General features: G+C 45.5%; 1 protein-coding gene across 3 annotated transcripts in view; it reads left to right on the plus strand.

Annotated features, from left to right (window-relative positions):
• The window catches only part of LDLRAP1 (low density lipoprotein receptor adaptor protein 1), a 102,802-nt gene that overhangs the window by 15,647 nt on the left and 59,885 nt on the right, over nt 1-27,270 (plus strand). For 2 of the 3 annotated variants that reach the window (XM_015411636.1, XM_015411637.1), the window contains exon 2: nt 25,668-25,810. In XM_015411636.1, the coding sequence (XP_015267122.1) occupies nt 25,668-25,810 (143 nt within the window). Of the gene's footprint in view, nt 1-25,552; nt 25,572-25,667; nt 25,811-27,270 lie in introns of those variants that run through there. The other variant, XM_015411638.1, reaches the window with a different exon arrangement.

A 27,270-nucleotide genomic window follows, 5' to 3' on the forward strand; every position in this document is an offset into this window, starting at 1 on the left:
GGTCCACTGCAGCCTCTTCTGCACCAGTGGTTGGGGCATAGACTTGGATTACTGTGATGTTGAATGGTTTGCCTTGGAATCGGACCGAAATCATTCTGTCATTTTTGAGATTGTATCCCAGTACTGACCCCTGCACTCTCTTGTTGACTATAAAGGCCACACCATTTTTTCTACGACATTCCTGGCCACAGTAGTAGATATAATGGTCTTCTGAGTCAAATTCGCCCATTCCTGTCCACTTTAGTTCACTGATTCCTAAGATATCAATGTTCAGTTTTGCTATCTCATTTTTGACCACGTCAAGCTTACCTTGATTCATATATCTTACATTCCAGGTTCCTATGCAGTATTGTTCTTTGCAGCATCGGACTTTCCTTTCACCATCAGGCGCATCCATAACTGAGCGTCCTTTCGGCTTTGGCCCAGCCGCTTCACTCTTTCTGGGGTTACTTGTACTTGCCCTCTGCTCTTCCCCAGTAGCATACTGGACACCTTCCAACCTGAGGGGCTCATCTTCCGGCGTCATATCTTTTAGCCTTTTGATACTGTCCATGGGGTTTTCTTGGCAAAAATACTGGAGTGGGTTGCCATTTCCTTCTCCAGTGGATCACGCTTGGTCTGAGTTCTCTGCTGTGGCCTGTCCGTCTTGGGTGGCCCTCCATGGCGTAGCCCACAGCCTCATCAAACCACGCAAGCCCCCTTGCCACGACAATCCATGAGGGGGAGGGTGGCATTAGATGCTTGTAAATCCACAGGATTAAAATACCTGGTTCAACTAGCAATATTAAATGCAAAGGGATATCTGGGGCAGAATCCCAAATATGTTATAGCAAGTTGCAGTGATATGTGTTTTTTGTTGCTCTTTTACCCATTTCCCCTTTTTTATACACACACACAAAAATCTATTCAGATTTTTCAGAGCCCATTTTTCCAAGCAGGTAATATCTCAAAACTCTTGGCTTAGGACTAATCCTGGTTTGAGTCTGAACTCCATAGGTTTTTTTAAAGGATTAAGCGGCTCCAAACTCTGAATTTGGAAATTATAGTGTTGCATCTGGAATGCGGTGTCAGCACTTGTAGAAGGAATTTTAAGTAGTGGTTCAGTGTGGTCAGATGAATGTTCGTCTCTCAAATGCTGAGTTTCCGCTCTATTCCTCACTAACAATATGAAAATGTCATTAAATCTCCACATTGTGTACAAAATGTAACAAAAAAGGACAGCCTGTTTGGTTCATGGCATTCTTTTGGCTTTAGATGAGGGGAAGGATCACAGTCAGGCAAAGGAAGAGAAGCAGAATATAATAATAATCTATAGAGTGTTTTTCTGGAGAGCTCAAAAGTATTTTGTGAAACTCAGTAGTCTTTACAAAAACACTGCAGTGTACAAACCTGATCTAGACTGGGGCCAAATGGTTCATTATACTGGGAGAACCATGATGGGCCTCCTGAACTTAAAAAGTACCAAAAGTTATGGGACCAATTCCTTATGGACTCAGTTACCAATAAACTCAATAGAACAGCCCAAAAACCTATAGAAAAACCTATAGTGGAAAAATGGAATCCCATATTGGAATTCTTGGCATCAGAAGATTTCTTACCCTCCTCTTGGCAGCAATTTAGGAAATGGATGTGAAGCCTCTCTTGATATAGGCGACGAAAACATTTTAGATTCGCTAGTTACACATCTATTGGAAAAGTATAAAACATTGGAACTTAGCTATTACCCACAAGACTAAATTTTGATGATCTTTGCTCTATTTCAACAACTTTAGAGTGGAATGTATATACTTCTATTTTTGAAACAAACAATTGTACTTTTTCTGACTTTTAATGTTACCTACCTTGATGTAAGATTGTTATTACTATTATTATACTGAATTTTTATGTATCCTATTTGATGATTAAAGCAATAAAAAGGAAAAATTTAAATTAAAAAAAAAGAAAACATCTAAATGGAGGGGCTGTGAGTTTGATAGGGGAAGGATGCGAGGGCTAGAGGTGATAACCAGTGTGAGAGCTGCTGTTAAGGGCACAGAAGCAGAAGTACTTGAAAAACTTTGGCAGCCTTATGCACAGGAGAAGCAGAGTGGGAAGAAAAGTTTGTTACTAGGGTTGCCAACCCTGAGCTGGCTTCCCCTGGGAGCTCCCATGGGGCAGAATGTGGGAAAAAGGAGTGTTGCTGATGAAGTGATGTCACTTCAGGATGATCACCCAGAAGTGACATCACTGTGCCAGTGATGGTCTCCAGTCTCAATGGTAAAGACCATAGAGATTGGAAAAATTCCTAGAGTATCGTGGACATGGCAACCTGAAGTGACGTCACCATATCTGTAGGACACCCACCTCCTGGTTTGCTCCTGCTGCTCAGTTTCTCAAGAGCTGGCAGGGATGGGAGGTTGCTCACTGCAGGTAGGCAACTGGCAGCCCTGTTGGTAACCTTAGGCCTGACTCATGCTTTCAGAAATATGATTCTGGGGTTATTTGTATTTATCAGTGGCCCCTCTCCTTGGAAAGCAAGGGAGGTAATGTACGGTTCAGAAACTGAGCACAGAAGTTGTTGAAAGTTTTTGGGTTTTGCAACATCTCCAGAAACAATGGAATTGGTGTTGTGAAACAAAGTCCAAAGAAACAACTTGGGGGGGTTTTCTGCTCCAATTGGAAAAGGTCCCTGGGCTTGTCAGGAATCTTAAGCTTGCAAACTGTCCAACCTGGACCTAACAATCACTGACCCCGAGAAGTAAGCCGCATTGTTGATAGAAACAAAGATGCTTGCTGAGGTAAAACTGAACAACTCTGTGATATTGCCTGGTAATTGGTTGCTGACCTTTAAGGCAAGGCCTAGTCATGTTTGCTCATTCATTCATTGAGTGGTCTGGGACCAGCGTATCTTCGGGACCGTCTCCTCTGGTATGTCCCCAGGAGAGCATTATACTCTGCTCAGAGTAATCTGTTGGTGATCCCTGGCCCCAAAGACATCCAGCTGTCCTCGACCAGAACCAGGGTCTTCTTGGTCCTGGCTCTGACCTGGTGGAACTCTGTGCCAACTTCCATCAGGGCCCTGCGGGACTTAATGCAATTCCTCAGGGCCTGTAAGGCAGAGATGTTCTGCCAGGCTTTTGGTTGAGGACAGTGACGGTTCTCATCATAGCTGGCACCCTCCTCTTTTCTTCTTTTTTCTTTTTCCATCTTGCCTGCTTCAGCCTCCTCCTTAACCTGCCCATGAGATGAGAACAGTCCAGAGCAGGTTTTCAGATCAAATTATAAACACCATTGGAAGACTGTGAAACTTTGGGATGAACTGGTTATTGATTTTAAACTGCACTTGTGTATATTCATTGTAAATTGCACAGAGCTCTGTGTACCCAGAGATGGGGCGATTCAGAAAATTTAATAATAATAATAATAATAATAATCTTAAAGCTTTACTTTCAGACTGTTTCAGCTGCAAACAGATCATTCACCAGTGATCTGGCTGAATCAGGCTCAGAATCAGAACCACAAGCTAATGAGGTGGGTGGTAGCCTTGGCAGGACTTTGAGTTCAAAACCCAACACATCCCAGGGAATCATAATGGTGTGGCTGATGTATTATGGAAGAAAGAGACTTGAGATGCTGACAACGAGGAAGTAATTGCTGTTTATGTCTGTACTTGCAGACACCTGTTTTAGAATGCTGTGTGTGTACACTGTTTATGCTGAGTGGCTAGGTGCCACTGTGAGTACTAACATTGTATGCAACATAGAGACTCTCTGTAGGGGGAATGTTTTCCCTGTATTTTGTACTGTTTTGCTCTTTGATGCCTGCCCTCATTCGTAGGTAGGTGGAGAGTGACCTGGGGAAGAAGGCTCTTGTATAAGCAGAGTCTCCCCCCCCCATCTCTTAGGATGGGGTTGTGATGAGGGGCAGGGGGGCAAGAGATGCCTTGACAGTTATTTAAGCTAAGTAGCCTTTATTGGCATAGAGCTTTGACAGTTACGGTGATGGAAGGCAGTCCAGGTGTTGCTGTGGCTGGGAAGAAGGGGGAGAAGATGCTCTTTTTGCTAGATAGAGCATCCTTTTCCAGTGGGGAGGGATAACGTGCCAGCCCTTTGATGTGTTAACACCTCTTGATTGGAGGGTCCAGGTTTGGCAGGTTTGAACCTCAAGGCTTGGCACCCAGTTTGGCTGAAGGCCTCAGAGCACATGCGGGGGAGCATCCTGCAGCTGCCAGAAATCAGATGCAACATGGTGTGGATTGGGCAGAGACAAGAAAAAGGCCTTCACGACTAAACACACCTGCCTGTTTCTTAGCTCACAACCTTTATTTTTCCTGACCTTGAATTTGAAAAGTTTCCAGATTGAATTGCAGGGAATCTTTTTATACACACAGAATGTGTATCTCTTTGTTTCCACTCTTTCATCCCCCCCCCCCAAATAGGCCTTGATGAAAGTCCTTCACTGAGTTTTTTTGGAGTTTGGTCAGCCACAGTGGGAAGTTGAATTGGCACCTTAAAGACTGACAAAATTTGTTCCTCTGTGAGCTTTCATAAATCAGAGTTCACTTCATCAAATATATGAAGTGTACACATCCATAGCATCTTAAGTGTATCTTGGAATAAATTTTATTAGACGTTGAAGGTGCTGCTGGATTCCTGTTTTATTTTGCTGCTACAGGCAAAGACAGCTGCTCCTCTGGTATTATTATAATGGGAAGTTCGCTGTCTAGAGATGGCCCCAAAATTAGTTGGCTGCCTCAAGCTGGTTAATTTTGGGTGGAAGATGGGGTTGGGAGTGTATGCACTCTTGGGATGCTCCACTGTGCAAGTCTCATTGAAATGTATGGGCACTGCACAGTGGTACAGTTCATTTCAGTGGGGCTTGTTCTGGAGAACTTTCTGGTGGATTGCCTCCTGGGTGCATTTGAGAACAAGGTTGCCATTAAGGTTTTCCACATCAAGCGTCAAAAGCATGCACCTTGATTTGAGGAAACTGGAAGCAAATGTCAGTCTTTTTGTTGTTCAGTCGCACAGTCGAGTCCGACTCTTCGCGACCCCATGGACCAGATCACGCCAGGCCTTCCTGTCTTCCGCCGTCCTCTGAAGTTTGCTCAACTTCATGTTCGTTGCATCTATGACACTGTCTAACCATCTTATCCTTTGCTGTCCCCGTCTTCTTTGACCTTCAGTCTTTCCCAGCATCAGGGTCTTCTCCAGTGAGTGCTCCCTTCTCCTTTGGTGGCCAAAGTATTTGAGCTTCAGTTTCATTATCTGGCCTTCCAGGGAACAGTCAGGGTTGATTTCTTTTAGGATTGACTGATTTGATCTCCTTGCAGTCCAAGGGACTCTCAAGAGTCTTCTCCAGCACCATAGTTCAAAAGAATCTATTCTTCGGCGCTCAGCCTTCCTTATAGTCCCATGTTTGTCCTGGTTTATACAGGAAGCAGACTGATGGTAAATTGGACTGTTATTCATTAAGGCCGCTGAACAGAGAGCACTGCACTTTAAAAATATTGCCCCAACTGGTTTTTTTTTTAAATCTCACATATTTCTGAAACGTTTTTTTCACATACAACCGCCACTCCCAAGAAATTTCAGAACTTGTAGTCTAGGAAATCTCCATACACTTAGAAATATATAATTCCTAGGATTATCTCTATTTTGCAGTTTAGATCTATCTGAACTTTCTTTGCGGATCTTTGTTTCTTGCTTTAAAGAGGCAAGGGGAATGGATAAATCCTCAGGGGTTTGTTCATGCATTTAAGATTAAGCTTCACGTCTTGGTTTGTTGTATTGTGTCATGGGTGGTTATCCTTTCTTTGGGTAAACAAAGAAAGCCAGGGTGCTTCGGTTCCTCTTCCCTGCTGGCTCCTCATGGTCATTTCCTTTCTGCAGGCAAAACTCCTACCACCAGAAGAGATAACAACCCTGCCATTGTTTACAAAGATCACTTCCCAGAATTTAGAAAAGATGTATCAGGAGGCCAGGGGGAGGCTGTGGTTTGCCAGCAGGGTTGCTGACTCTTTTTTTCAACTCACTTGACTCCTTCAGAGAATAAATAAATCACAGATGGAAGCAAAGGCCTTTTATCTTTATGGTAACTGATTCTTACAAAGGAGGACAGGGCTGTCATCCTTCAAATACATCCTGCATAACATGTCATCTGTTGGCATCTGTATTGCTTGCTAATTTTTCTGCCTGAACCAAAAAGAGGAAGTTTGGGAACTGCATCTCAACATGTTGTAGTGAACACAATATTTATGGATACCCAGACCCAGAGGTCATTTCGGGGGGGATCGTGGGGGATGAGACGAGAGGGTGTGTGAGACATGGTTTGGAGATTAACACTAACCATGATTTGTCAGTTCAGGTGGTGTAGTCAGCTGTAGTTAGCAACTGCTAGGAACCTATGTACTTAGGAGTTGAGGGGAGGGAATGTGACCCACATAAGGACTCCTGATTGCCAGTCTTTGGTTTGGTGTTCTGTCTGAATTAATCTCGTTTCTTAGAGGGTAAAATGATGAAGCCCCGCCCCCTGCTTCCGGCCGCCCCGCTTCCGGCCCTCATTCAGCCAGGAGGAGGCAGGAGAAGAGGGAGGGTAAGTTGCTTCCTCCCTGCCTCTCCCCACCCCTGCCTGCCTGGGGCCAGGGAGGGCCTTCGCGGGGCTTCCTCGCACTCCCGCCGACTTTGCAGGTCCACCGCCGGGCCCCTCATGGGGCTCGACAGTGGAGCTGCAAGGCTGGCGGCCGGGACCGTTGGGGGCGGGGTGTGTGGCCTTATGACACACTTCCGGTGATGTCAGGGGGTGTGGCATATACTAATGAGTTCCCCTAGCTCTTTTTCTACGAAACGACACCTGCCCAGACCCATCTGTGAAGTGTGTTGGGCTTAGGCTACCTTAATGCAAACTAACTGATCTCTTGGGATGCTCTTGCAGGCTTGAGTAAATGAACAGTTGTGGTTGTAGCAAGTAGTTGTCAGTCTCTTTGCTTTGTTGTTGTTGTTTTCAAATTCATGAAGTTTGCTCTCTTGGAGGCATCTCATAATACTTTCCCTTAGGGCTTAACAACACTTTACATTTCCCGCAAGTGCATCTCTAGGTCTGGTGGAGACCTGTGTTCCACGCTTCTTGGACATGTGCCATTTTCTTGACCTCAAACAGCCCCAGGGTACTGATTTGCCCCACTGTGGAAATGTAACATGTAGCTCATCAGAAGACATCCCCCAGGAAAACGTAACATGTAGTGTGGGCTCCTAATGTTTTCTGTCTTATTCCACCAGGAACTTTCTAGGGCAAGGCCTTCTCTGTAACGTTGCCTCTGCTGTACAATTCACTCCTGCTTGACATAGATAAAAAACTGGCTGGTTGCTGAGGCTTTTCCCATTAGCTAGGGTGTATTTGTGTGGTTTTGTAAAAATGTGTTGTGTCCTTGCTGCTTTATCCTGGTGGTTCTATTTGTTTACTGCAACTTCTCATTCTGTGTAATTTTTATTGCTGCAGGGTTTGATTTGCTCCAGCACAGCTGTGTTTATTGACTTGGAACTGAATAAATATAAATTTTAACCTGTATTTTAGTGATGTGGATTCTGGTTTGTTTGGTGTTTTCTTTTTTCCTGAATCAGAGACTGATGTATAGAAATGTATTAAATAAATGTCAAAGCCAATTCTTGGCATCCTGTCAAGTAGTATAGTGTGCCTGTGAGACAGAGCCCAAGCTGAGGCTATGCAGATAGAAACAGTTTTGGATGAAGCCACTGGGACAAAGTTTAATCTCCCCCTTCCTATAGTGAACTTGATAGAAGTCAGTGGCCACATTCGGATCTGACAACAAACCTCCATTTGTCTGTGACTGGCAAGAACACATTGAATGCTTACGCATGCATTCTCCTGCCCGCACATGGAGTGGGATCGAAGACCTCTTTGTTTTGGATTTTGCTCTGTTACTACTCTCTTGTTTTGTTCAGTTTACTGTGACATTTCTACCCAAGCAACTGACACAAGCCCCCGGTGGCACTTCTAGCGTCAACAGCATGAGAAAAGGCAACAGGAATGTCTGATGCCCATCTTCCGTCCCCCAGATTGGTGGCTGCCAGCTGGGTGTGAGGCAGCCCCTGAGTCCCTGCCAGCACTGCTGGCTCTTGTACTTGGCCAGACACGCTTAGAGTAAACAAACTCCCATCTCTTCCCTCCACTGTTGTTTGTTGCCACACAGATATCTTCACTGGTAGATGTTCTCCCAGCACTCGAGCCAAAAAAGATTGCCTGCCCCTGATCCATCTTTTGATAAAAGGAAGGGATGGGAGAGGAGCACCAGTAAATCTGCACACAAGTGCAAATGGTTGACTTCAGTGATAAATGCTGGTGGCTGATCGTGAGGTGGACCATTGTTTGCAATCGGTATGAGGCAGCTTCTTCTGACCTTACAGAACAGGTCATGCTCTGGAATATGTTTTTGCCTTCACAGTAAGTGTGTGAAGTAGGTCATTCTTGCTCCTGTTTTTCCAGAAGGGATGAGAGAGGGAGAGTGACTTGCCAAAATGGTGGTACTAAGTCTGTGACTTGCCAAAATGGTGATACTAAATCTGTGATGGTGGTGGGCTTGGAGCCTTCTGCCCCCCTAGGCAGTCCCAGCTGTCATCAGATGGAACACCCTAGGTCAGTGATGGCGAACCTTTTAGAGACCGAGTGCCCAAACTGCGACCCAAAACCCACTTATTGATCACAAAGTGCCAACACGGCAATTTAACCTGAATACTGAGGTTTTATTTTAGAAAAAACAACCCATACATTCACTTAAGATGATCCAAACAAAGTAAGGAAAGCAATCCCAAATGCTTTCATTTACTTAAAATTATTTGGCAGAGAATTCGACACTTTAATGATGGTCTGGGCCTGGCTGGGGCGATGGCACGCGTGCCCACAGAGAGGGCTCCGAGTGCCACCTCTGGCCCCCGTGCCATAGCTTCGCCACCACTGCCCTAGTTCTTGTACGTTCAGAAGACTGCTTTCTGTGGTCTCTGTTTCTTGCTAGGCTTGCAGTGGAGGGACTTGCAAATGCTAGTCACCAATCATCCCAGCTGCCGTTGTGATGTCTGGGTCTTCTGTGTCCATGTTTTCGCACTCAGGGGTTGAGTGAGAGAGGCACAAAGGTTAAGTGGCTTTTGGGGAGCCTGCAGTAATTTGTCAAAAGCAGAGCTCAAAAGGAGGCCGCTCCAGACTTCCAAGTTCTAGCCCTTGTCTCTGTTTAGCCCCCACAGCCTCCCAGTCCTGTCAAGTGCTTTTGAAGCTTGGAGCAAGCGTCACAGGGCTGTTAGTAGTGTGCAGAAGGTCACCGGCTGTTTTATTCACAAGGTTGAGAATCCACCCTGCAACGGTGATCCCATGGTACCTCAGTGTTATACCTCTTGTTTGGCTGTTGTCCACTGTAGAGAGATTAAATCTGTGTCTTTAGGTTAAAAGAAGTCGGTATGTTTTATTTGTGAAAGCTGTCCAGAAGATTGCTAATCAGGAGTGTATCCGTGGGAGTCAGGCTGCTTCAGAGAACAAGATGAGTAATCCTTTTTACAACGGAGACTGCTAAATATTTACAGACCCATGACCAGCCCTGCCCCAGGATGAGCTCTGTAGCACTGCAGACAATCGAGTGAAAAGGGAGAAAGTACACCTCTGATGGATGGGTGTGATCGAAAGGGTTGTCTTATCAGTCTCCTTGTGTCAATCCACTTGGCGGTTCGCAGAATTTGACCATACTTTGGGGGGAAATGTGGTAAAATGGGCTGTCGTTGCCCACTCCATGACCGGTTGTTATCCTTTTTGCTGTGCTTTAGCAGGCACACACCACAGTTCACAAGTAATGGTTTATGTGGCATGGTCCTTGTGCTGGAAAAAAATATAAACCGTTGATTGTGAATTGGAGGGGAGGGAGCGGGGTTTCAGCTTCTTGAATGTTGCATTTTGGGACAAATACTCATGCTGTACCTCTACAAGTCCTGGCATACACTAATTCCCTTGTACAGACGCTATCTCCACAGAAGAAAAATGTGTGAGATGACTAATAATTGCAAGGAAATGTAACAATATAAAAGTGTGCACATGTGTGGAATCACCAGTTGCTTAACTGTGTGGGACCATCGTGTATTATTTGCCTCATTTAGTCCCCACCTGCCTACCCAGTGGGGACCCAGAGCTGCTTATTTTGTTCTACTCTCCTCTGCTTTGTCTTCACAACAGCCTTGTGAGGTAGGTTAGGCTGAGTGTGTGTGTCTTGAACCAGCAAGCTCCCATGGCAGAGGGGGGATTTGAACCTGGGTCGCCCACATCTTAGTCCTATGCTCTAACCACAACACCACATACTGTAGCACACATGGCTTGCCTACAAGCCGTATAAAGGGCTCTTTTTGTAGCAGGAACTCCTTTGCATATTAGGCCACACACCCCTAATGTAGCCAATCCTCCAAGAGCTTACAGAGCTCTTCTTACAGGAGCTACTGTAAGCTCTTGGAGGATTGGCTACATTAGGGGTGTGTCACTTAATATGTAAATGAGTACCTGCTACAAAAAGAGCCCATTCTCTTTGCCACTACCACCACCCTCCCACCTGCCTGTGAGACCTATCACTGCAGATTGAAAATTCGTTCCATGTAGAAAACTAGCTTTTCAGGAAAGGGTACTACTTTTTCCATGATTTTCTACTTTCATAGGGCATTATTTCCCAGAAGGAAACATCAGCTCCCCCAACTTGAGGTCTGGTATGGCTATATAGGTTTGTGATCTCTGCAATAACTCACATGAGACAGGCACGTTTTGGCAGCCGCCCAAAGCCAGAGGCTTGTCACCGAAGTATTTAGGTATTTGTTGCTGACACCCAAGAATTCTAAATATTTCTGCAGCTCTGTACAGAACTTTAGCCCCTTGGCTTGAGTTATTTTTTCAGCCTACTAAAGGCTGTCCAATGTCAAAAGCCAGGAATTTTTCTCAGGAGTCACCCAGTGTGTAGTCTTTCCTGCTGTTGTTAGGTAGCATTTCATTCTTTGTATGAACACAGACAGCTAATTCCTGCATGCTTCTCTTTCTCCTCATACATGATCTGCCTCATTCTTTAACTGGGAGCCATCCACAAAATCCAAGGATGCTTTGAGTCCTGATGAAAACCTTCCCCCCCACCTGCCTCCCCCCCCAGTCCCATTATGTAAAATAAAAAGTTGGTAACCTAGTTGAGCAAAGCACATTGCCGGGTCATGTCCAGACATTAGGAGCTGGACTATCTGTATGCCTGTACAGGGAAGCTTTTGTTTGGTTTAAACAACACCTAGCTGAAAATAGCAGATGACATTGTGCTGTCTTATTGCTTTAGATAGCTTCCTTTTATCCTGAAGGCCCAAGGCAGGTTACATTAGTGCCTTCTTTCATTTTGGGTCCTGCCAGCAACATTATTTGGGTTAGGCTGAGATTTAGTGATTTGCTGAAAACAACCCAGTGAGTGCTTTCTATTTTGAACCAGGACACTCTTTTGAAGCCGAGTTAGGCATCCCTGGGAACACTGAACACCTGCAGCTGCCTTCTAAAGTGTCAGACCCTGGGCCTAGGGAGGTCAGTTTTGTTTACTGTGGCTGGCAGCTGCTCTCGGGGGTCTTTTGCACCATCCACAACCTGATCCTTTGGACTGAAAATGCTGGGGACGGAACCCAGGACTTTTCACATATAAAGCAGATGCTGTGCCACTGAACCACTGAACCACTGCCCCTTCCTAGGTGCTATATACGGAGCCTGTCAAAGATAGTGTGGTCTACTCTACTCTGACTGATAGTGTCAGAGTCCCGCAGCAATCAGTTTCCAACAACTCCCATTCAAACGAATGAAATTTATTGAATACAGTAAAGGCAGGTCATCTGTGCACACATTCTGTGTTAGTACTGATTGCAAGCACGTGAAATGGGGAGTTATACACAATTCAAAGGGGTCCCCCTGATGGACCTGGGCCAATCAGGGAACTAGCAAAAGCCCGCCTAACCTAACGGGTCTACATTATCAGAGAAAGCAGCAACAAGGTACCAAGGTCACCAGCTTAGGCGAGCAGATAACATGAGCCTGGAAAAATGAAAGTTAAGATTCCAGTACAGCAACAGACCCATACATCACCTCCCCCCTCCAGCAGCTATGGCAGTGGCCGAGCTGACATTCTGCCCCCCCCCCAGACGCTCCCCCACCAGGCTTCCCCAGGTAAATTTTGTGAAAGGCACGAATCAGTTTAGGAGCATTGACATTACATTCATCAACCCAGTCACTGTGTGAGGGGTCGAAGTCTTTCCATTGGACAAGATAGAGTACAAGGCCATATTTGACATTAGAGTCCAATATATGGACGACTTCATCATGGGGTTCACCATTCACCATCAGTGGAGGAGGGGCTGGAGGTCAAGGTCTCCATGCATTCGGTCCCGGGTCCTTCTTGAGCAGACGGAATTGAAAAATAGGATGCACGCCCTTAAGAGACTTAGGTAAATCAAGTTCAACAGTCACATCGTTGATTTTGCGCAGCACCCTGAAGCATCCGATGTATTTCCAGCCTAACTTCCTGCAAGGCTGGAGACCCTTTAAGTTTTTGGTAGATAGGTACACCATATCCCCAGGCTGTATATTCCATTCCGGGGCCCTGCCCTTGTGAGCCTGGGCCGTATAGTCCGCCTTAGCTTTGTTCAGTGTTTTTTCGATTTCAGCCCAGTGACCTTTCAAACCTTTCCACCAAGCTTGGAGATTCCCCGGAGGGGGGTCAGGAGTCTCTACCGTAGGGAGAGGGCCCCCTTCATAACCATACAAAGCCTTGAAGGGGGACAGACCTGTGGAACTATGAAGAGAGGTATTGTAACTATATTCCGCATAGGGTAACAAGTCAACCCAGTCATCCTGTTGATAGTAAAGCACCTAAGAAATTGATCCACCACCTGATTGACCCGTTCAGTTTGGCCATCCATCTCTGGGTGGTAGGTGCTGCTGAGGCCCTGTTAAATGCCCAATACCTGCATGAGTTCTCTCCAAAAGGTGGCAACGAACTGGGTTCCTCTGTTGGATATTATTTTGGTTGGCACCAAATGCAGTTTCACAATGTGATGCATAAACATTTTAGCAAGGGCTTTAGTGGTGGGTAGCTGCTTGACGGGGGTGAAGTGTGTCTAAATCCGCTACCACTCAGATTACCATCTTGCCCTCGCTAGGAGGCAAGTGTGTGATAAAGTCCATAGACACCATCTCCCAGGGCCAATTAGGGGTCTCTAGTGGCCAGAGCATCCCAGGTGGCTTGCCTGGGTGCTTTTTACTCATCAGGCATGTTTGGCATGACCCCACGTATTGCAAGATGTCAGCCCCCATGTGAGGCCACCAGAATTTGTGCTTTAGTAGATGAAGGGTTTTCAAATATCCAAAATGACCGGCCAGCTTGGACTCATGTCCAAAATACAGGACTTCCCCGCAGAGAGCCTTTGGCACAAACAGTCTGCCCCCCTTATACCAACAGCCATTAGTCCCCATTTGGATTGAAGCATCTTTGGATATTTCCTCCTTATCCGCCTCAGAGAACGCCATTTTGAATTTGGTAATCCATGGCTCTTCCCCCCCCCCGAGCCTCCACCTTCGCCTGGCTGCGCATCAGAACTGCCCCTCCCAATTGGGAGGGCGTGAACATGGAGTCTACTACCTCCTTCCTCTGACTGGCATGTTGGGGGAGGTGTGACAAGGCGTCTGCCAGGGAGTTGGCTTTCCCAGGGAAGTGATGAAGAGTGAAGTGGAACTTAGAGAAAAACTCTGCCCACCGGAGTTGCTTTGCATTGAGGTTTCAGGGGGTGCGTAAGCCTTCTAAGTTTTTATGATCAGTTCAAACCTCAAATGGGACCTGTGCCCCTTCCAACCAATGCTGCCAAGTGGTCAGAGCCAGCTTAATGGCCGCGGCTTCCTTGTCCCACACTGCCCAGTTCCGCTCAGTCGCATTGAACTTTTTTTGATACATACGCTAAAGGGTGTAGCTGCCCATCTGGCCCCTCCTGCAGTATCACCCCCCCCCCAAGCAACATCCGAGACGTCCACTTGAACAATGAACTTTTTATTCTCGTCCGGATGACATAAGATAGGTTCAGAGGTGAACAGCCCTTTGAGTTTATCAAATGCCTCCTGGCATTCGGCAGACCACTCCAAGTGGGCACTAGGCTTAGTGCTGTCCTTCCCCTTTCCTTTGGTCTTTAGCAAGTCTGTAAGGGGCAAGCTTACTTGGGCGAAATTGGAGATGAAGGCCCGATAAAAAATTCACAAATCCTAAGAAGGATTGGAGTTGGTGTCGGGTCTGGGGGGCCTCCCACCCCAACACATCTGCCACCGTGCGGATCCATCTCTAAACCCATGGGAGATATGCGGTAGCCCAAGAAATGAACCTCAGTCCGGTGGAATTCGCACCTGGACAGTTTAGTGAACAGTTTAAGCTCATATATAGTCTGCAGGACTTCCCGCACCAGTTTCACGTGGGACTCTTTGTCTTGCAAATACAAAACGATATCATCTAGATAAACTAATGCCCCTTAAAACGATATCATCTAGATAAACTAATGCTTAGTTTGTGCAACACATCATTGATTAAGTTCATGAACACCCCCGGGGTGTGTGAAATGGGGAGTTATACATAATTCAAAGGGGTCCCCGTGATGGACCTGGGTCAGTCAGGGAACTAGCAAAAGCCCGCCTAACCTAATGGGTCTACATTCTCAGAGAAAGCAGCAACAAGGTACCAAGGTCACCAGCTTAGGCGAATAGATAAGATGAGCCTGGAAAAATGAAAGTTAAGATTCCAGTACAGCAATGGACCCATATATCACCTCCCCCCTACAGCAGCTATGGCTGCCACGGAGCTGACAGATAGCAGCCCTCCAGAGTCTCAGGTGACTCTTTCACATCCCCTGTGATTGGATTCTTTTCATTGGATATGCCAGAGATTGAACTTGGGGCCTTCTGCATGCAAAGCTGATGCTCTACCACTGAGCCACCATGAGTTAAAAAGTCTCTCTCTGTGTAGGGTTACTCAGTGAATCAATATTTTGTGGATTTAGCATTTTCTCTGGAAACCACAGCAAGGTAGTTCTGCAAATAAGCAAAATTTTTGTTGTTGTCAGTGGTTGTAATACCAAGTTGTTAACATGCGGTGGACTAACCAATTTGACCCAGCCAGTGGTGTGTCCTTTGAACTGCTTTGCTCATCTCAGTGAAGCAGCAGATTTGAAAATGTTACGGTGCAAATGTGTATGGTTGTATTCTGTTTTCTAAAATATCTATCATGCAAACATACTTATCATCTCTTTCCATATTCCAGCTGCTTGGGTTTGACAGCTCCAGAATACAAACTCTGCCTCGCATCACTTGCGTTTCCACCTTCTGCAGTGGAATTGCAACTTTTTCATAAGCACTTGAGTAGGCTAGAGCAGGCCTTGACAAATTTTCTTCAGTTTTAGGAGACACCCGAGAAATGTAGGAGCCAGATTAATTTTTCAGACTTCAGGGATTTCTGTTTCATTGATCGTACATTCTAATTATTGCTACCACAAAACCTAATCCTAAACTGTTCAGAGTTGCTTGTCATTTATTCAAAAGCACTGTCGCATATAAATAAATATGGAGTAACACTGGTTGTCATCACAACAAGGACAAAGAAGAAAAAAGGGAAAAAAACTGAACCTAAACCTAGAATTCAGAACCTAAAAAGGTTAGTCAGGAATAGAAAAGGGCCAACTCTAAAAATCTAATCATAAAATATACAAAAATATATGTGTGTGTTTATTCAACATAAATTAAAATAACAAACAAGGGCCTATTCATACCTCATATAAAACTATAAAAACGTACAAGGGCTAATAAGATAGACCTAATAAGATAGACCTAACGCGTTTCGGCCTTTACAGGCCTTTCTCAGAGGTCTAATACATACAGAACATATTGGCTGATGTGCAAAAATGTTCCTTTTAACCTAAGGAACATTTTATTTGGAACATTTGGCTGTACAACCTTAGATGAATATACAGTTGACCAGAGAGAAGTACCACTGGACACGTGATTTCACTGGAGGCTTCATTTGTATTTCTGTATTTCTTTTCCTTGCCCAGTGGTTAAACTTTGGAACAATTGATTTCTAGTCTTTATTCCATATTTTGTATATGTAGAATTGTTGGGCTTTATGTTTTTTTGCGATATGCTCCTCATATTCCCTTTTTGCCTGCCTGATCACAGACTTGCATTTTATTTGCCACAGCCTGTGTTTCATTTTATCAACCTCACTGAGACTAGCTTTCCACCGCTTAAAGGAATCCTTCTTACCTTTTATAGCTTCCATTACTTTGTTTGTTAACCATGCAGGCTATTTGTGCCTTTCCTAACCTGCCGTATATATTTTTTCTGACCTTTTACGATTCTAGTTTTAATTAGTCTCCAAGCTTCCCCAATGGTTTTAACCCTTTCTACTTTTCCTTTCAGTTTCCTCCTCACATGTCCCCTCATATCAGAGAAGTTACCCCTTTTAAATTTAAAAGTGGTTGTGTCAGTCTTTTTGGGCAACTCCCTATTTGTACAAACGTTAAACTCAATAACATTATGGTCACTGTTCCCAAGCGGTACAATCACTTTTACATCTCTCACCAGGTTTTGGGTGTTACTATCAGCAAGCTGCCAGTTCTTCTTCTTTCGCTTTATATGTATATGTATCGATGCGCTTGATTGCTTTCGTTTTCATACGTATGCCTGTTGATGCGCTTAATTGCTTAGCTGCTGTAACGAATATATCTCTCAAGGCCACAGGTGGTGCGCTGCTAGATAGTTGCTTGGGTGATCTCACGGAGGTCCCGTGGGAAGAAGATATGTTTATACCGCCTAGTACCGTTAGCTCTCAGGCCTGTTGGCACGCGTGGGAACTCCCATAATTGGGCCTCAGTTGTTTGAATGCACTATAACCCATCCTGTCCTTTGGTTCCCCTCATTCCTAACAGTGATCCTGTACATGCATCTATTGCTTCAAATAAAGTAAAACCTTTCTACAAGTGTGTACTTCGTTGATGCTGTGAGAGCCTGACAGTTACTTAGGACCAAATCCAGGATCGCCTCTCCCCTGGTAGGTTCTGTGACCATCTGTTCCATAGCACAGTCATTGAGAGTGTCTAGAAACTCAATCTCTTTTTCCCGACTTGAACACATATTGACCCAATCAATGTGTGGGTAGTTAAAATCACCTATTACAACACAGTTATTTCATCTAGCCGCTATCTTTAATTCATTCATCATTTTATAATCCTCCTCTATCTTTTGATCTGGTGGGCGATAACAAACTCCCAGTGTTAAGCTTCCTTTTGGGCCCACTATTTCAACCCATAGCATTTCCAGAAGCAAATCCAATTCACACCCTCTCAATCTTATTGGACTGTATACCCTCTCTGACATACAGAGCCACCCCACCTCCAACCGTCCCCCCCCCATCCTTCCAATATCATTTATAACCATGAATCATCGTATCCCACTGATTTACCTCATCCCACCAAGTTTCTGAAATACACACAATGTCTATTCCCCCCCCCCCACACACCAAGCATTCCAATTCCCCGATTTTATCTCGGACACTTCTAGCATTTGTGTATAAACACCTATAGTTTCCCATGCATGTTAAGCCCACAACCTTCTTCTTGCTGCCTTGAGACCTTGCCAGGCAGTCCATATCGTTAGCCACAGTCTCAGTGGATAAGTCTAATCCATTTCCTTGTAGACTAGTGTTCAGTGGGATACGGTGATTCCTGGTTATAAATTTGACTAGTGTTGTCCTAGATCTGCCCTTGGGCTCCTAGCTCTGAGCATCTTTTTATTTATTTATTTATTTATTTTTGGATTTATATCCCGCCCTCCCCAAAGACTCAGGGTGGCTAACAACGAGGCATGAATGCCAAAGTTAAAACAGTAAAAACAGAATAAAACAATACAATACAATATAATACTCTAAAGTGTTGGTGCTCTAAAGGTCACATAAGTCTTTAATTACAAGATGGGGTTCTGGAGTTATTAATACCAGGCCAACAACATACATCCCAGCAGCACTGTCATCCCATCTTCATCCAGGAACGTCTGGCACCCCGATGATGCCCACATGAGTGGTGGTAGAGGTGCGGTGATGGAAGATAATGGTGATGGAATAGTGGTGGCGGCAGCTCCTACTCAAAAGCCTGGCGGAAGAGCTCCATCTTACAGGCCCTGCGGAACTGCACAAGGTCCCGCAGGGTCCGGATCTCCCCTGGGAGCTCATTCCACCAGGTAGGAGGCACCACCGAAAATGCCCTGGCCCTGGTAACAGCAAATTTGATATTCCTGGGGCCTGGAATTACCAGGAGATTTTTACTCCCCGACCGTAATGCCCTTGGGGGAACATGTGGGGAAAGGCGGTCCCTTAGGTAAGCCGGACCCTGGCCATATAGGGCTTTAAAGGTAAGAACCAATACTTTGAAGCAGATCCGGTATGCCATTGGCAGCCAGTGCAGTGCTTTCAGCACAGGCCGGATGTGATCCCATCTAGAGAGGCCCATCAGCAGCCTGGCTGCAGCATTCTGCACTAGCTGCAGCTTCCGAATTTGCAACAAAGGCAGCCCCATGTAGAGAGTGTTACAGTAGTCTAGCCTTGAGGTGACCGTCGCATGGATCACTGTGGCCAGGTCATCACGGTCTAGGAAAGGGACCAACTGCCAAGGCAGCTGAAGATGGTAAAAGGCCAACTTGGCAGTGGCTGCCACCTGGGCCTCCATTGTTAGAGAGGAGTCCAGGAGCACACCCAAACTCCTAACCTCCAACGCTGGCACCAAAGGCGTCCCATCGAAGGTCAGGAGAGGGAGCCCCCGCTCCGAACTGATCCAACTCAGACCCAGGACTTCCGTCTTTGCCGGGTTTAGTTGCAACCGGCTCAGCCTGAGCCAACCAGCCACAGTCTATAACGCCCAATGGAGGTCATCCGGGGCGGAGTTTGACTGGCCTCCCAACATCAGATAGAGCTGGGTGTCATCTGCATATTGATGGCACCCAAGCCCACAACTCCGGGCAATCTGGGCAAGGGGGCGCATATAGATGTTAAACAACATCGGGGACAGCACCGCCCCCTGAGGCACCCCACACTCAAGAGGCTGCCTCTGGGACTGCTGATCCCCTATCCACCACCCTTTGTCCCCGACCTTGGAGAAAAGAGGCAAACCATTGAAGGGCAAGCTCCTGAATCCCCACGTCGGCGAGGTGGTGGGCCAGCAGCTGGTGGTCGACCATGTCAAACGCAGCCGACAGATCTAACCACAACAGTGCCACCACACCACCTCGATCCAGATGCCTACGGAGGTCGTCAGTCAGAGCGACCAGCACCGTTTCTGTCCCATGACCCAGGTGGAAGCCGGACTGGAAGGGATCGAGGACAGAAGCATCAGCCAGAAAGCCCTAACACCACCGCCCTCTCAATAAGTTTGCCCAAATAGGGCAAATTGGACACCAGCCGATAGTTGGCCAATTAGACCGGGTCCAGAGATGGTTTTTTCAAGAGAGGGCAGACCATCGCTTCCTTGAGTACCCCGGGGAACCGTCCCTCCGAGACGGACATGTTGACAATCTCCCGCAGGGTACCTCGGAACCCCTCGCGGCCCGCTTTAATGAGCCAGGAGGGGCACGGATCAAGGTCGCATGTGGTTGGCCGCACAGATATGAGCAATCTGTCAACTTCCTCCAGACTGAGTAGGCTAAAACACTCTAAACCCAGCATCAAAGACATGCAAGGGGCCTCAAGTTCGCTCACTGTATCAATTGTGGCGGGGAGGTCACAGCGGAGTGCCAGGACTTTATCTGCAAAATAGCTCGTGAAAGCCTTACAGCCAATGTCCAATTCCCTAACATTTTGCCTGCCCTGTGGCAGAGCTGTCAAAGACCGAATCGTACTAAATAATTGGGCTGGGCGTGAGCTAGCAGATGCAATCATGGTCACATAGAAATCTCTCTTTGCGGCCTTGACTGCCATCTCATAGGATCTCATAAGAGTCCTATAGGATGTTCTTGACGCCTTATCGCGAACATGGCACCACCGTCTCTCTAGTCGTCTCAGTTGTCGCTTCAGCTGATGCAGCTCTTGTGTATATCAGGATGCTCGCCTAGAACGAGTGCGGAGAGGGCGCCTGGGAGCGATCTCTTCAATGGCTGAGGAGAGCTGGACATGCCAGTCCTCCACCAGCTCATCCAACGAGCCGCCAGGGGGCCTCGGATCCCGTAGGGCCATCTGGAGCCGCATTTCTGTCTATGAGACAAAAATGGCGCCAGTGCTAGGCCAAAAATCTTGACTTTCCAACAGCTCAGTGCTGCTGCTGACCAGCTTTGGGAATTGAGCAGCTGATAACAGCCAGCCCAGGAATGAAAGAGCTGCCCCAAACCTATCCAGTTGAAAATGAGGCCAGGCCAGTACATTCCAGTTCTAATTTGCTTTCCTTGCGTCCAGGCCTCCTTTTCAAAATAAGTAGCTCTCTGTTCGGTTTCAGATCTGGTCTTTCTTGCTTGTGGGGGGTGATGCAGTGGTTGGAGACCCAAGAAGTCTTATACAATTACCGACTCAAACAGTCAGAGGACAGTGTCTCTGGGCCTTTGGAAGAGAACAAAAATCCCACCAAATTCTTCCCTCTTTGCTTCAGGTTGGTCTCAGCCTGGAGAATCTGAACCTGCATCTCCTTTTGTCTCTGCCTCTTTCAGTGTTCTTCTTCCTTCTTTAGAATGGGGCTTCATTCACTGTGATCTGTCATAGCTTTGCTACAGTTGGGAGGAGGAAACATTTAGAGCTGTATTGTATAGACTTCCTGTTGGGAGGGGGCTTCCTGTGTCCAAAGGAGTTTCCTTGTTCAGCAGATATTTTTGAAGAGGTTTTGCAACAGTTATGCAAGTATAAAAAGCTTCTCAGATGGCTCTTCCTTCTGTGTCATGCCGGAACCCTTATCCAAGAATGTAAGGAGGGTGGTGGGGCGTTTAAGGCCATAGCTAGAGGAGTCACGGTCTTGCATTGTATGAGAGGGGACCGAGGGGGCTGGGCAGGCAGTGACTCTCTCAGTGTGCTATGTTACAAATTCAGCCTTCTCACCTCTCAGCTTCGTTGGTGAGCACACGCAACACCCAATAGCTCAGCTGGAAACTTTCCAGCTTATGTGTCCTCCAAATCTGGCATTTGACCAAGAGAGTAATATCCTGGGTGAGTGGCAGCCCTGGATGCCATTTAGACCTTGAGGTTGTGAAATGCTAGCGGAAGGAAACCAATCTTAGCCTGTACATTACATCTCTCTGATACATGTGTGGGGATCCAAGAATAATAAACTCTGCTGGAAAAAATGTGGGATGACTGGAGATTTTATACACTGTTGGTGGTCCTGCCCCTCATCTCAACAGTTCTGGACACAAATTTTACAACAAATCCACAAAATCACAGGATATAACTTACCTTTCCTACCTGAAACAGTCTTGCTGGATGTCATCCCGGATACCTGCAAAAGGAAAGATACAAAAACACTAATAGCAACGTTATTAGCAATTGCACGAATCACTCTAGCCCAGTATTGGAAGAACAAAAACCAACCCACCCTACAATGTTGGGAAAATAAAATCTGGGAACACTTTGTATATGGCAAAATAGTCTCTCTCCAGAACTTCTTTTCAAGCAATTTGGTTCCCAGCAGTGAACTATTTCGTAGAAGAAGAAGTTATTCCTAATAATGAATACTATAAAGATCTGTTATACTTCTAAAGGGTCATTGAAGGTTAAGAAAAGACAATTAATGCACGATGTAAACATGTGTTATAAATGTTGTACTGTTGTATATAAAGTTCAAAAATAAAAAATACTTATTTGGGGGGGGAATACATGTGTGGGCGGGGACAAAGGGAGTGTCTGAAATCTGAGGTGGACGAGTGAATATAGGTGTATCAAAGAAGATGGAAAGTACCAGATCTGCTACAATGTCAGTCTGGTCCCATCCCAACCTTGGGCTTTTAGCTGGGCTTAGACTGGGCATTAAAGTGACCTGAGATGTATTCCAAGGTGGCTTTACACGAGTGGTCTGTTGGGGCTAGCCTACACAGAACTGGAGATACAGACATGTTTGGAAATACAGACATATAATGTTTGGTTAAGAGTGTCAGACTAGTATCATGGAGACTCACGCATTCTCAGTCTAACCTTCCTCACAGGATTGTTGTGAGAATAAAACAGAGCAGAGGAGAAAGACGTAAGCTGCTTTGGGTCCCCATTGGGGAGAAATAATGCAATCCAACAGCATGAGACGTTTAAGCAATGTAATAGGACCAGAATTACAAATTACAGTGCAAATATATATATATGATCATTTTTGCACTGTAATTTGTAATTCTGGTCCTGTTACATTGCTTAAACGTCTCATGCTGTTGGATTGCATTATTTTTACACCATGCTATCCACCAGAGATGGACTATAAATAAAGTTTATGCGGCTGTGAGGAAGGCAGATTGCATTCAGGGCCACAGAGGTGGGGAGGAGTTAGCCTGTTCCCCCAACATGCATTTCTTCCCTGATCACAAATGGCCTACTAGGGATGCCAGCCTCCTAGTGGGACCTGGGATCCCCAATTACAGCTCATCTCTAGACTAGATAGGTCAATTTCCCTGGAGAAAATGGATGCATTGGAGGGTAGACGCGATGGCATTGTACCCCACCGAGGTCCCTGTCTTCTCCAGGCTCCATCCCCAAATCTCCAGGAGCTTCCCAACCTGGATCTGGCAACCCTACCCCTGCATGCCTGGCTGGTGGCAAAGGAGGACGTGGCAACCCTACCTCTACCACCTAGGCTGCTTTGAGGCCCAGTAGGGAAAAGTCAGAGCTTGTGAAGAGTTAAACCTGTCCATCCTGAGTGCTGTGGGCCTGATCCAAATGGGGTGGTGGTGTCCATAGCTGCTTTTTAAGGACAAATAACACATTGTGTATGCTTTGGACTCTAGTGTCCTAAGCTGAGGTCATGTTACATGCGAAAGGAAGCTTGGCAACATAAGGGGCAGAGGCAGACACAGCTATAATTAGCTTCATTCTTTTACATGAGGGTGGGGAGAGGGGACGTGTGAAATGCTTATCTAGTACTTCTGTTTGTGGTCCTTGTTGTTGCAAGCGTTTGGAGTAGCTTTAACATATTGTTAGCAGTGACTTTAGTTCCCATCTCTCTCCGTGACTTAGATATGTAGAAGAGAAACTCTCTACAATGGGAATATCCCCAGATTATTTAGACCCCTTTCAGATAAACAAGCCTAGGCTATCATTAAACAAAGATTTCTCGACATCGAAAGGCAAGAACTTACGGAACGTGGAGCAGCCAGTAGAGCTCCCCAAGTAGGCTGGGGTCTTTTGACACGGGCTCTACTGTAAAATATCTCTTTAGTTTAATAGCCCCACATCATCGCAGAGCATACATGTTTGCACGCTTTAATGTTCTGCCATCGTAGGTGCTTTTAGGGAGGTACCGCCAGATACCATACGTAGACAGACTTTGTCCTTGTTATCTAAAAGATATAGAATCCACTACACACAGCATACTTCATTGCCCCCTTTATAGAGACATTCGATCCCATTTTATTACTCCATTTCTAGAGGGTAAGAGCTGGCACTCTGATGACACAATTGTTCACTTTCTTCTGTAAGTGAGTGATGCATCTTAGTATTTTGCTGTATCTCCATGATGTTTTGTGCTTTCAATGCCAATAAAGGGGTGTTTTTTTGTGTGTGTGTGACTTTAGTTGTTGTTGTTCATGATAAATTATACCAGTCTTTAATGATAAGGAATCAACAAGTGGAAACAAATTTATATATGGGGGAAATCAAGGGGAGGTGTGAGCTGTAGATGGATGCAAAACCCAATGCTCATTTTCTGCACTAAGGGAAACGTGTGCTCTCCCACCACAAACATATCTTGGCCCTTAACAATAAGGACTGAGCTGTGGGATGGTGTGCAGCCATTTTCTTCCACCTCCTCAAGAATGCTGCTCTGCTGCTCATTACATGGAGGGATGAGGCTATAATGCTGGCCTTGTTAGGACCGATGTGGAAGCATGTTGTAGAGACAACCCCACCACAATGTGATATGCATCTACCTGCATAAATAGAACCTTTAAGGTAGGGGTCCTCAACCTTTTTGAGGCACCTTTGGAATTTTGATAAGGAGTGGTGAGCACCACCCCAAAATGGTTTCGTGGGAGGTGGAGACAAAATGGCTGTCTCAGGAGGTGGAGCCAAATGGAATATTTCCCTCCTCACACCTCCTGGGAAGAAGGAAATCCTGAAGAGGGAAGGGAACCACACAGATTTAATGAAAGCCCAGGTGCTTACCAGTCCTCCTCATCCTTCAGTGGAAAATCCTTTCATTTGAATCAGGGTGGCCAATAACAGGCCCTGCTTTATACTGGCCTGAAAGCCTTGGCATGTGCCAAGGGAAATACTGGCAGGTGCCATGGTCCCCACTGGCATCATGTTGGGGAACCCTGCTTTAAGATGACTCTTTCAGGGTGGCAAAGTAAGAGGTGTGCAGGTCTGACCTGGCAGCAGGAAGTTCTAGTGTACGCAGCAGTTTGCTTCATGGTCATAAAAACGCCTTACGTCTCTTTTTGAGGCAGAGATCATAAACTGCATTGCAGCACCTGTTTACCTATGCGCTGTGAGGGCAGTGAACAATTAAAAGAGATTAAAAATCAACTATTAAAACTATACACCTATATAAAACTGGCAATTAAAAATGAACAAGAAGGAGGCTTCACTCCTTCACTCACTGGTGGACAGTGGATAGATAAATTTCCCTGGGGTTTTCAGTTCCTAGACCCCTACTGAGTAGCTAGTTTTCAGTTATCTGAAATCAGCTGTGGTTGATGTTGAACTAAGGTCATGCTGGCAATGCACCAAGGCTGTATTGTGACATGACCAACCAACTAAATCTTCATATGTGACTAGATTGAATTAAACATGTCCCGGTCTTTGTATGAAGAGAATGAAACATGCAGGACGTATGGGAGAATCCTCAAAGCATAATTCTAAACCACCTTTAAATTATATTCCGACACATCCTGAATTTGGGCACTGTCAATCAGTAAATTATGGGATAATCACCCCCTGCCTCCCCCCGTGAATTTTCAATACCATACATTTTCTTCTGGTTCATGGTAGTTAATGGTGTTTTTATTTGATACTTTGAGAAACAGTAGTTAAAGAGTCAGAACTGGCATGACCCAAGTTCAAATCCACGTTCTGCCACTGAGGCCATTGTGTGGTCTTGGGCCAGACATACATTCTCAGCTCAAAAGGGGTGTTGTGAGGATATAATGGAGGTTGGTGCTATCTTGAGTTCCTCGGAGGAAGGGCAGGATAAGATAGGGAGTTCCAGTGTGGTCTTTCCAGCTAGATTTTTCTTAAAATTGTAAAATTGGATTTTTTGCTTCCCCCCCAGCTTGCAACTACTGTGTTAATACCATTTGGAGTTTCGGCCTCAAGACACCAAAACATCTGGTGCAATCATAGCACTGGCTGAAAAGTATGGAGTATTGCATCTTCTAGGAAGGTTTTTGTTCATTTTTTCCCCACTTCATGCTATCCAAATTATTCTTAACAAACATTCTTAATTTGATAGAGCTTCCAGAAAACTGGACAGACACCAGAGAAACCCTGCTGGAGGGCATGCACTTCAACCTGAAGTACCTAGGTATGACGCTGGTCGAGCAACCCAAAGGAGAAGACTTATCGGCTGCTGCTGTCAAAAGAATTGTTGCAACGGTGAGCCCCATGGTCTCGCTTTAATGGTAGTTCCTGGCTTCCTATGGGAAAAGACATGTCCTTTGTTGTCTGCAGGTGAAACCCCCCCCCCCATTGTTGTATTTTGATAGGTGGGAGGGTTGCCAGCAGGAGGGGCATGCAACATTGCTGATATCACTATGATACTTCTGGAGAAAACCTGGGTATAATCTGAGGTCGCTCTAGGAATTCCCATAAACTCTATGGTTTTACTGTAGAGTTTCCAGCAATGCCTAGTTACCCTATGTTGCTTCTGTGTTTTTTCCTGAAAGTGACGTAGCAATGTCCCTGTTGCTCTTTTCTAAATTTTTCTCCAGCGGTGAGCAAAGAGGGCTGCAAACGGGAGGCCCGGCAGCCCTTTCCACAGGTAGAAGAACATGTGCAGCCTCCGTAACCCTGCCATGTAAATCCAGAGTGGTGCTGTGAAACCTGAGTGTATGATTCAGTCTCCCACCCAGTCTCAGGTAGTTTTGAAAATTGTGGGTGGAATAGGAAACATGAGTGAGTCTCACTTCCTCTTTTCATTCCCCTTTGTCCTGTCTTAAAGGGGGGCTTGTTAATAGATCAAGGGGGAAGATTGCCTTTCTAAAAAGGTGTCACGTCAAGGTCAGCTAGTGTGGCTGGCTTTTGCAGTGTATGCAGAAGAGATACCCCAGGAGATCTTTCTGTCTGACTAGAAGCCATATGGGAAGTCCTTTCTGTTGCAGTGTTCTCACGGCCCAAACCAATCACATTTGTATCCCCTGTTTCTCTAAGCAGCTAAGGGAGGCATATGTGGTTCTCTTTTCCTCCAGTTTATCCTCACAACAACACCGTTTGGTAGTAGATCATTCTAAGAGAGCATGGTTGGCCCAATATTGTTTGTGGAGGCTGGTCCTACTGAGTCCTCTAGGGCTTGCTGTCTGAGAAATGAAGCCTTAATGTGAAATACAGTATTTACTCAAATGCAAGACTAGGTTTTTTTTCAAAGATATATGATGAAAAAAGAAAGGGTAATTTTATATTCACATACAAGTGATACTTATGCCCCATAATAATTTTTTTTTTGTGTATTACAATTTGAAAGGGTTGCCTTATATTCAGGGTTGTCTTCCTTTTGAATAAATATGGTAGTTATATCTTGAAAGGTACCCATTTGGATTAAGACTATGTGCTTAGCTAATTGAAGACCTTGTAGGAGAAACATCGTCTGCCTTTTTATTGATTTTAAACATGTGCTTCTTACTAAATCTTTAGCGTTTGTGTGTGTGTGTGTGTGTGTGTGTGTGTGTTAAAGATAGTATGCAGTTTGATAAACGAAGGCTGTCATTTGCTTTTGGAAGGGTTAGCCATCTTTAATAATCATTGACTAACCTCTCAATACCTGCAATAGGACTGAGTTGAACCATTTTGCATTGGCAGTCACACATCCCCTGCAGTGGGCCGTATCTCTTCACAATCAT

This window comes from Gekko japonicus, unplaced genomic scaffold (genome assembly GCF_001447785.1).
Source record: "Gekko japonicus isolate JY-2015 unplaced genomic scaffold, Gekko_japonicus_V1.1 scaffold62, whole genome shotgun sequence".
Taxonomy (NCBI): Eukaryota; Metazoa; Chordata; class Lepidosauria; order Squamata; family Gekkonidae; genus Gekko; species Gekko japonicus.